This window comes from Anthonomus grandis, chromosome 5 (assembly GCF_022605725.1).
Source record: "Anthonomus grandis grandis chromosome 5, icAntGran1.3, whole genome shotgun sequence".
NCBI classification, from domain to species: Eukaryota; Metazoa; Arthropoda; class Insecta; order Coleoptera; family Curculionidae; genus Anthonomus; species Anthonomus grandis.
In genome coordinates, this window is record NC_065550.1 from 16,314,757 (window position 1) to 16,326,970 (window position 12,214).

Here is a 12,214-nt window from a genome sequence, read left to right on the forward strand (position 1 = left end):
GTTTTAAATTTTCCACAAATAATTTAAAGTCGTTATAAAATTCAATTATTTTTGTTATATTAGAATCGCACACAGCTTTCTTAAATTTTGGTAGTGTCAATTTCCTAGAATTTAAAATGTCAAAAGCATCATTAATTAAATAAATAAAATCAGCTGTGGCTTGACAATCAGCAAATTTTGGTAGCTTAAGGACATCCTTGCAAAATAATAATGAGTCTTCCACCGAACGGCTAAACAATTGTGTTGCCAGTTTGACCTTCATCTTTTGTTTTAAAAAGTTCATATGCAGGTTTCTTAATTTGTTGCCTAGATGTAGCCCTTCTAAATTTTTTAGATTGTTTAGTTCAACAAGGTATTCATATTTTGTAAATTTTGTACAAAAAATACCCTTTTCCGCAAAACAATTCCTTATTAGCTTAACCATATGGCATGGATCAGGCAAAACAAAATATTTCTTACCTTCATAATTAAAGTTTACAACTAAATTAGACGGATCCAGTGAGTACCTAAAATTTTTGACATGCCAAGATTGGCAGGGCATCCATCAAAAGTAACACTTGTTATTACTACTTTAGGTATGTCATTATTTTCAACATTGTTTTGCTAAAGAAGCCTTTTGCTCACTATTTATTGCTGCAATAAAAAAATATCGTAAAGGAATTTTCCATGCTTCATTTATGCAAACCAACATAAATACCAATGCATCCTTAGCTAAAGCGACACTTTCACCCTGCAACCGATTTCCAACATCAACATACCCATAATAATTATAACCATCAAACTCCAGATGCTGTCTAATGGCCATTTCATCAAAAATTATACAACACACTAAGTGATGCTCACTATATAAAGCTTTTAATTTTAAAAATTTAAATGATTCAACAGAAAAACCAGGCTTTGCATCTACAGTGGAATACCATTTTGCTAAGGTTTTTGGATGTCGGAAACAGTTTTTGAATTTTTGTCTTACATAAGAATATGCTCTTGGTGAATGAAAATGTAGAGTTATTGCAAAAGTACGTACCGATTGTTCATATTTTTGGATAACTTTTTGGTTCAATTATTTTTTAAAAAGTGTTTGAAATATTTTCTTGTTTTCACCAGAGTGTTCCAATAAAACATTCTTCTCTTCTTCTAATAGCAGGTTCTTCTTCTTCAAATCAATGGTTAAACTTTTCAGCGACAGAATAGTTTTCTTTAACTGCCAGACTCTTTTCTGCAAACCTCGAATTCTCTTCTTATTTACAATATCCTTGTGGTGCAAATCAGCAATTGTTCTTTTCAATTTCCTTTTACGTGGTGTATCAAAAGCTGAGGGACCCGCAATTTGCTGACTTTCTACCAAATCACCTGGACTGCTAGGTCTAGGTAATGCAGAAATAGTAGACACTTGGCCTACATGGGTTTGTACAGGAATTGTTTCACAAGTTTCATTTTCATATAAGCGTACCTATAAAACAACACATTTTACAATGATTAGGTGAATCTTATGAACCAGTATGAACTTACCCTTTTTAGTCTATGAATATGTAGAGTAGGTACTGCTGTAGGCAACAACCTTACTTTTAGTAGAGAAGTATGGCCGAAACAATCTTCGGAAAAATGTTCTGAACATAAATAGCTATTAGCTGCAGGCACAAAATCCAATTTGGTTATAATTTCCAGCCATGCTTCGAATTTTGCTTCATCCTTTGGGAAGCTAAAAACATTTTACTTAAATTTATAAAATAATTAAAATATTTTATTTTATTTAAGATAATAAAAACGTATGCTGTTTTAACCATGTTTTAATTTAATAAATTAATGATAAAAGCTAATAATTAACATTTTTACACTTACCGGTGAAAGGCTATACCCTGTTCCGATGACTTTGGGGTTTTAGACCGGCCACAAGCTGCACAGCTAACCATAATAACGGCTTCAATGTCACTAACCAATATATAGTCAATTATCTTAAATTGTGCCACTTAAAATATACAAAAACTACACGTACAACTATCACATTCACTTCTTAACAAATTACAAGAGTCTAAACAAATAAAAACTGCAAGTAAATAGAAAATAAAGCGAAAAATAAACCAAAGCCAAAATAATGACTCATTCATGGCTCTTCAATATGGCCGACTTCCGTCGCACCCCTTCCACCCACCAAAAATTTGTCGCTTGGCTCCTTCCTTTGTTTTCTTTATTCAAAGTTTTCACTATATAAGCTTAATACATGTGCTTACTAACGTCGTACTGAAAAATAACGAGGGAGCGGACGAGTACTAAAGCGCACGAAATACACGCATGCGCGTTGCAATATTTCGCCTTTAAGCACCTCTCTATGCGTAAAGCTCGCTATAGACGATGCGCGGTTCGCGATTCGTTATGAGCGATGCGTAATTCGTCAAGTTTGTGTAACTGAACAAAACATACAGATTGTGGGTCGTTCATGATTTGTGATGCGTTGGTTCATGGTTCGCTTAGCAGTTCATAAATATAGATAGTAAAAATGATCTAATTACAGCTAGTGCATATTTATATAATCCTAGCGCAAAACAGAAAGAACTTAAATCTCTTAACTATATTCAAAATGTTTGTTACTTGAACTTTCAATTTCAGAATATATACCCTTTATATGGACCTTGTCTTGTTAATATATTTTGTCAATTTTTATATTTTTCAGTGTCGCCACGGACAGTGTGTTGACAAAAAAAATAATAATAATTTTTCGTTTACATACGTTGTTTTTGTAACTTAAAACTAACAGTTTTATCCTTTTAACTAAAAAAAATTCTCTTAATATATTTTTCCTTTTTTTAGATCAAAATGGGGTATCAATCCAAACTTTCTCGGTACTTACTCCTACAGTAGCACTAATATGCATAAATCTGGTGCCACACACGAAGACCTAGCTAAACCCTTATTGGTGGGAGATAAAGAAGTCGTTCTTTTTGCTGGCGAGGCCACTCATTTTAGTTACTTTTCAACGGTACATGGTGCTGTGGAAACAGGCTTGAGAGAAGCTGAGAGAATTTATGATATGTACAAGTAAGTGGAGGATTGATTTTATCAGCATGCATGTCTAAACCGTTAAGGATTTGGGGCTACTAACATTAATAATATAGCATTTGTCGTATCCGGACTATCAAAATGGAACTATTTATGCTGAGTTAAACGAAATAAGAGTTGAAGAGTATTTCTTAAGGTTAATAAGATTTGTGTGGTTTTCCAAGTTTTTATATTCTCATTTCTTAAAAAATATAGATTATTTATATAATAAGTTTCTTTGCAATTTATATGTACGAGTATACGTGGTTTATATGTATTATCTGTAAGCCTTTATATATCTAAATAATATAGGTAAAATAATATAGCATAAAGAAACAATGTATTAAGACTTTTTAACACAAAATAATGGAAATGTGTAATGTTTTTTTAAATTTAATATAAATATAAGTGTTAAAAATACAATTTCAGTGTTAATATAATAATAACAAAAATCTTCGTATCTGTTTAAACCACAGAAATAGCACCAATTAACTAATTAGCTTTGTCAGCCAAATATTGGTTATAAAAGTTGTATTAAAACGGTATTTTAGTCGTACTCCTTTTAAGGTTGATTCACCGCGAACTGCATCGATAGCTTCTAGGAAACCTATAAAATTATTTACAAAGAAAACTATATTTTAGTCAAAAAAAAATTAACTAAGTATTAGGGCAAATATACCATTTTATTGAGATACATTTTTAGGGACCGGTTGCTCAAATTATATTTGAATATTTATATTTACATATATTTATTGAAAATCAAATATTTGAGCAGTGACACCTATCTAATAAATTATTTTAACTAAAAGTTTTTGTTAGAGAATTAGAGAATTTAATAAATCTTTTAAACCCTAATGTAGTATGTAAAAAGTAAGATATTCTAATAGATTAGGATAGTGTAACAAATAATTAACTAACCTAAATAAAAATATTACCACAATTGTTTCTCCACGTATGCTTGAAGCGTTATTGACATTGATATGATAATTTAAATTAAAATTTAAAATATTTTATACATCATATATATAGTTAAAATCTTGTAGTATAACTAAATAATAAGGATTTGATCAATGATGAACGCGAACAATACAGTGATTATCTGAAAGCGATGGCACATATGGCACTACCGTATGTTGCACTGACGCACTTAGCCTAATTTTGGTTAATATACATAAAAAATAAACATAAAAATTGCATTAAATTTAAATTAATAAAAAAAAAGAGAAAATAAATTTTCAATTCTACAGCAGGAGGAAATTAAAAAAGAGAGAAAGAGAAAAAGCGTTTCCGATAACGAAGGAATAGTCCCCGAGTATTATAATTATGACAAAATAAAATGATATATATATATATATATATATATATATTATAAATTACAGTGTCCGCCTAAAATTCCGCATAAATTCGATAAAAATTATAAACATGATTTTTTAAAAAAACGCTCGGACCCGTCGATTTTTATTTTAAGTTGCGCATTATTTCACATAAATTTTTGTTTACAGTATAATCACACTCTAAAGACGGGGGCCTATACGTGTTAAGGACTAATCATGATTTACCTTCAAATGTCATCTTTAAACAAATATACTTAATATTAATTGTAATATCTTTCAAATGGACTCGTGAGCACCTTATAGACTTATAATTGTAATATCTTTCAAATGGACTCGTGAGCACCTTATAGACTTTTTTTAGGTACATGGCCACTCCTCCTCCGTGGTTTTCTCTATCCTGACGCTCGAAATAATATCCAGGCACTGAAAAATCGTCGCTATTATAATAAGCAGTAAGCCAGGTCTTAGATAATCCCAGAAGATCAAAATTATATTTTTTAAAGTAATAATGAAACTCCTGCTAAAAAATAAATTAAATAATAAAAATTAAAAAAAATATATAACACTACAACCTGATACACAGAAAAATAATGTTAGTAAGTTTCATTATTTCACAAATTAATACCTATATTAAAAAACACAATTTTAAAAGTAAATAACTAAAAAAACATTATTTTATTTATTAAAAATAAAGTAAAAAATATTATGACCAGTAATCAGTAATTCTATATTAATATTTTTTACATACCTAGTAAAAACAATTGAATCTAGCAACAAAGTATATAGGTTTCAACAAGTAGAATCACTTCTTTGATCGCCTCAAAATGCCGCCTTTTTTTATAAGCGGTCGTAAATCACTTGTAAACTACGCCGCACACAGGCGAATTTCAGCAAATTTCTGGCCAAAATGTATTATGAGATTTTTGGGGAGAAAATAGCTTTAAAATGTTTATAACTTCGACAAAAAATAAAAAAATTATTAAACAGATGAATTTTGTTAAAATATACAGGGTGTACCAAAAAACTGTTCCCTTAATAACTATAAAATTATAAACGCAAAAAACATTAATTTTAATTAATTATAACTGATTCCAGGTATTTTGGTATCTTATTTAAGTACCCAAAATTTTACAATATTATACAGGGTGTCTCTAAAAATTAAAAATAAATTCAAAAACTATTGATTTTTTTAATTAAAGGTAAAATGATACAAATATTTGAGTTCTAGTATTTCTTGTAATTTCACCTTTTGTTTTTTAATATACAGGGTTTAATACAAAAACAATATATACATACTTATACTACAATAAAAGTCTCAAGAGTACACTCAAGAATACATTCAGTCACTGTCATTTTCTGAATCTGTTTTTTCTTCCTTTCTTTCTTCTTCTACTTTCTTAATCGGTAAGTGGGGCTCTTTAAAAAATATAATTACCTCCTGGGGAAAAGTCGTGAGTTTCTTTGTTTCATTTTTTCTAAAACTGCTAATGTACGGATCAGATGAAATTAGTAAATTATGGAAAACATCTTCCATGTTTTGAAGTCTTGAAAACTTTCTAGAAAAGTCTTCCCTATATCTTTTAATGTCTTTATTTCTGCTTTCCTGTGCCTCTTTTCCGAGTTCGCCTATAGGTAAAATCGCTGATGAAATAATGTCAGAACTATGCAATAACATTTTATGTACTGTTGTTGGCATATTGTACCATGAATAGAGTGCTTCATATTTTCTAGCTGTTTCAAAACAGAAATTTTTGAAAAGATTAACGTCTATTAAAAATCCAGAGGAAATGGTTGTTGATATAACTTTATATCTTTTTATTAAATCAATGTCTTCTGCTCCTGTTATTTTGGAGGAAATCTCGGGGTTTTCAAAAAAACACTGCTTCCCATCATTGCTGCTCCCGAAACCTGGTTTTGGTTTATCTACCAACAAACCCATTTCTAATCGAAAAGCCTCCTGAATTTTTTTCTTCTATTCGGCAACTTTTTGCTTATTGTCTTTTCCGGGTGCTTGCCATTGACGAATTGGTAGTTTGTAGGCCAGGTGAAAAAGACTTTCAAAAAACCTTATCCAGGCATGAAGTGACGACCTTCCGAAACGCAATTTAGATTTGTCAATATCTTTAGTTGAAGCCAGATCAATGTTATTAAAATCCTTAGAGGATAAACCACATAAATAACATTTTTGCGTGGAAGAATTTTCACTTACTGCATTACAGATTTTGCCATCAATCATTGTAAAAAGCATTTTATGTTTGACACAAACTTCATTTTCATTTACTTCGATTTTACTTGCAGCTAGTGAAGCAATTTGATTTTCAATATGGGAAACTTTCTGCTTGGTAAGTTTAGTAGTCTCTTTGACAAATTTCATTCTTATAGGCCTACAATACCTAGTTGAGGAAGTTCGTGGATTTTGCCAGATAACTACTTTATCATCACTGTCTGGATCTCCTGATATTAGCTGAATGGGCACCAACGATGAAAGAAAAATACTTGCATCGGTTACCGTAGGATCGGTAAATCTTTGCTTGTATTCACTTAGACCTGAGCTTCCATCACAACCCCATTTTCAAATGAAACAAAGATTATCTAAATGGTTGCATGCTTGTAACACTTCTTTTAGGGATTCACTCAAACGAGTGATTGTGTGGTTAAGCAAATTCTGCAACGGAACTTCATCCAAACTTTCAGTAATAATTAAATCCGAAGGATAACACCGTTTTTTTTGCTTGGGTTACTGCTTCATAATTTGGGTAGATATTAGCATTATGCTCTTTTGACGAGTTTCTAATTGTATTATACTGAAACTTAGTTAATTTTGCTTCAACCACAAGTGACAATGCCTCGTCAGAAGAAAGCGGAATAGGTTTTTCTTTAGAATAATAGGCTTTCTTATATTTTTTAGCACGAGTCGATGTTGAAAAAACCACTTCTTTAATGACGTTTGAGACATCCAATTCTCCTTTTGCTCGATGTTGCATTTGAGCAGCAAAACTCAACTCTTGTGCCGTAAAGGTGCTTCGTAAAGTTTCGGTCTTTCTTCTTTTTGAGCGGTCACCTGAGGCTGCAAAGTCAACCAAAGTCAACGTTTTTTCTTCCACTAGTACTAGGTATCACTGCTGTCGATATTTCTGCCTTGGAAGAAAAATTGATGCTTCCTGTTAGCCAGTTTTCATTCTGTTTCTCAAATCTGGACATATATCGGTGCGCATTTTCCCATTTTAGTTTATAGACTTTGATAAAATTATCTATCGTGTCTACATCCTCTGCTGATAATGACTCGCATCCAATTGCCATTTTCACTTGCTGACGTAAAGAGTCATATCTCATCTTAATATCGCGCGAGGCACCACTTTGAATGAATTCAACCAGTTGCCTCCTTGTTAAAGATTTAACTTTTGTCTGAGACCCTGTAACGAAAAAAATTGATAAGTAAAAAATATTGTTTTTTTATTTATTCTATTTGCTTTTTTCATGTTTTATTGCTTTTGTAATGTTTTAAAATTATTTTTTAATTTTTTCATTTTTTTGTGACACCCTGTATACAATATACGTGAAAAAATTATTCCTAACAAATCCCTAATTATTCCCAATTGTTTTTGTAAGTGTCCTTGTCCTCTATCTTACACAAAAATTACAAATATTTATTAACAAAAGATTAGTGTAAAAAATAGCACACCCGACAATATGTGGTTTTATTAATTTTTAAGAGTGTCATAAAATATAAAAAATTTTTTTTATCAAAAAGGGGCAAAAAGTGGCAAAATGTTGAAACTGGGCAAGGATCTACACACTTTGATCTATAATAATCTATCATTGTTTTTAGGTGCGAAGACATTCCGTCCTAATTTTCCTCTTAGTGAAATAAATATTTATATTTATAAAAATACCAACTGCTCACAACAAACATTAAATTCAAACTAATTTTCCCAGGTATTTGTCAAAACTACCTGCACTAAAATGGGTATTAGGACTTCCCACATTCCTTATGAGTTGATTAGTGACAAAATTTCCAAAAAAAACCCAACTTGGTATTTTTGTATTTTGGCCAGGATTTTCCCAGAATTCGCCTGTGTGCGCCGGCACCCCTCGCATGACAGGATACAAGTCCGTCCACAAAGTTCACATTAGAAATGCGTTTACAGGGGGCAATAAGGAAAGTATTAAGTTTAATCATATTATTGGGTAAAATCAAGGTTTTTTTATTTTAAAATATTTTGATGAGTTTTGACGCTTATTCATTGCGACACATTAAATAAACAACAACTAGGTAATAGGTAATATATTTATGTATGCATCCAGTCGCCATTTTTTCTTTGCTTTTATTTCTTTTTATAATACTAATAAAACGCTTAAATTTGAGTCAGAACCTTAGGAATGTTGTTAAAAAAACTAGAATCCCCTAAAAACCCTTTAATCTTAATAAAGGTGTACCTAATATAAAGGGTAAATAAAAAAAGTAAAAGTAAAAAACCTAAATGTATACCTTAATTGCCGACTAGTTAATCCGAATTTATACAGACAAATAGAATAAAATAAGGCCTTATTTGACATTTAAGCATTTAAACAGCAAAATAAAATAAAATAAGAAATAAGGAATTACCAATCATATGCCAGGTATATTTCAAGAAAGTGACCAATTACATACCAGGTAAATTTTATCTCTTTGTCTTTCAATGACCCAAACGCCGTGCGTACTTTCGTTTTTAAATAAAAATAAAATATTAGTTGCATTTTGGTCAACTTCTTATTATATTTTGCTGTATAAATGCCTTATGGGGGTTTGTGTAAATTGAACTCTTATTTTATTTCTTATTTTATTCAATCCAGCATTATTATTCTCAATAATAAAAATGTAGGGTTCTACCGATTATCTTTATTTTTTTGATTGGCCTGGTTACTTAAGAGAAATCATTTGGTTCAGACACTTAATTTACACACCCTTTATTTAATCCTTTACTTGTTTGGGAATTTTCCCAAAATCCACTTTACCTACTATGTAGGTATGTAAAAACCTGGACGTTTATTAGAATGACGTTTATTTCTACCTGTATGTTTACTACCATTTATTATTAAATGGAATATTAATTTGGTAAATCACAGTTGGCTGATCAAAACACATGTAATTAGTGGGACACAGCAAGTATTGTACAATCAACTCAGCAGTATTGTCCATGAGAAGCCATTACCAAACAACTACTTTTAATATAAATTATATTAAAGTAAAAGTCCGTAAAACTAGCACTAAATGACAGAATATTAAATTTACAAAAACAAAAAATATTGGCACACTCGGTAAACGTCGAAAATAAACTGAATCGAGTCAACCCTATAACCACATTTCGTCGACGAACCGGTATAAATCCCCCGCATGCGGGGGATCGATAAACTCCGATAGGCGAGAGGGGCGACATCAGCAGGTGCGGATGGTTAGTCGAAAAGGGTCGAGTGACTTGACTGTGTTAGACTGTGCTAGCAAGTCCAAAATATCACATATTCGCTTGAATGTTTTTAAGCTTATCACTTGAGCCCACCAACACTTTTTGGCCTTTATGTAGCACAAAAATTTAACCGAATTTTGTCCACGCAGTTTTTTAAGATATTTCGTGCTTCTTTATACAGTGTGTCCCAGGATGAGCGAATTTATACGTAAAAATGATAAAAAATTTTGTAGTTAAATTTTGACTGTTTAGCATCCAGCGCTGCTTGATCAAAAAACAGTTTGCTTGAGCCGGCCCCATAAATAGGAATCAGAAATGGTTAAATCAGGTGATCTTGGCGGCCACTCAATTGGGCCGCGTCTTCCACTCCATTGATTTGGAAAAGTTCTATTCAACCATTCTGCTACGCAAATAGTGGAGTGCGCAGGACAGCCGTCGTGTTGAAAATAAAGATTTATTCTTTGATCAAATCAACTGGTAAAGGTTCTAGTAAAGGTAATACTGGTACTGGTAAAGGCAGTAAGTATTCTTCAAAAAATCTTTCCAAAATTTAAAGATACGTTTCTTCATTAAGAGATCCTTCAAAAACGTACTTTAACGACATACTATTTCCACTACCATATGATTGCACAATGAAAATTTTCTGCTCGAAATTTAACGTTTTTCTGTAAATTCTGATAATATTATTAATAGCTTTAAGTGCGATTGTTGTACATAACTTTGACAGCTGCCACATTTAATTAAGAATGTTTACATTTTAAAAAGTTCGACAAAAACTCTTAAATGCAGCAAAAAGAACTCAATATAATAAGCGACATGCATTCCACGAGCAAAAAACTCCTATCTATCGTAAAAAGAATTAGTCCAAGGATAATAATGTTCACTATTTTAATTATTAATATTTATTTGGTTTTTGTTTAAACTTTTAAAAAAGTGAGAATAAATAATTAATAAATAATTTAAACATAAAAATCAAAGTAGGCCTATGGTTATGAAATTAGGTCTTCGGGCATAATTTTGTATTTTAAACCACTTTTTCTTATAAACATTTTTTATCTCTTGCCTAAAAATAATACTTTACCTACTCATAAAATTTAAAAAATACTCGTATCATGGCATGCTTGATTTAAAAAAAAAATATACTAAATTTAATTTTTTAATCAAGCAGGGCTGGAAGTCAAACGGTCAAATTTTAACCCCAAAATTTTTTGTCATTTTTACGTATAAATTCGCTCATCCTGGGACACACTGTATAAGCCTAAAGTAACTTTAAAGAATAAATCAGTGAATAGATATTGTGTACCTTTTAATTGTTTTTTTTTTATAGAATGCACGTTCCCGTAGCCAAAGATTTCACTTTTATTTAACGAAATCCCTGTGTACTCGGTGATTGGTTTTTGCACATAACTGTACAAGTCACTATTTTCATTGATTTCGGGAATTCCATGAATAAGAATAGCCATTTTGTTGGCCGGTATTACAGTTTCCTGTGACAGGCCGGTACTTAACTGACTTATTTCCTTTTTAATGCTTTCAAAATTGGACAAAACCAGATTTTCAAATTCATTAAATTGCCCTATCATTTCTGTGTGAGTTTTAGATTTGTTAGCAGAAGATCTATCTCCTACCTGACTAAAAGTTGTGATTTTCTCCTGGAGTTCTTTTTTGTAACTGTCAAAGTCAGATACAAATCTTGCCTCCATTTGATCCATGCGGTTACGGTTATTTATTTGTTGCAAATCTTGTGTTTCTTTATTGGAAGCCTCTTCTGCCCTTGTTCTCCCCATCACTATAGATTTACTAGCATTAAATTTTAGAGAAAAATAATATTTTAAATGAGAATTTGATAACAAAAATTGGGTTTTATTATGGGATCACAGATAATAGTACTACCTAATGCAACAGCGCCATCTACTAATAATTGTTGTTCAATCTCATGACTATGTTTAGCTATCCTGTCCTGAACCCGCACTTAAAATATATGTTGTAATACTAATATGTTTCTTTTATTAAAAATCATGTAGTTTTAAAAATGTGGTACCCAACTGTTCAACAATTATTCTAACTTACAAATATTAAACCATTTTAATTGCCTTTATTAGGAGGCTTTTGAAAGTAACCAATTACTTATAGGCCCTAAACAAATAAATAAATACCCAAATAAAGTCATTTGGACACATTTTAAAATAAGTGTTTTTTATGTGCATAATTTTATGATATTTATTTTATTTTTATATCGTTATACGGCCGCTGTAAAAAATAAAAAGTAGTGTAAAGTTTGTAAATGAATTTAAGAAAAAGTCATAAAATTGTAGTATTACAGGTAAATTACTTCTTTATGACCAGTTAAACATTATTTAGGTTTTGAGATTATGCTTCTTTACAACTTTATGGCAGTGTTTC

General features: G+C 30.9%; 1 protein-coding gene across 3 annotated transcripts in view; it reads left to right on the plus strand.

Moving 5' to 3' along the window:
• The window catches only part of LOC126736855 (spermine oxidase-like), a 413,704-nt gene that overhangs the window by 348,824 nt on the left and 52,666 nt on the right, over positions 1 to 12,214 (plus strand). For all 3 annotated transcript variants that reach the window (XM_050441462.1, XM_050441463.1, XM_050441464.1), the window contains exon 7: positions 2,806 to 3,033. In XM_050441462.1, coding sequence (XP_050297419.1) covers positions 2,806 to 3,033 — 228 coding nt within the window. The remainder of the gene's footprint in view (positions 1 to 2,805; positions 3,034 to 12,214) is intronic.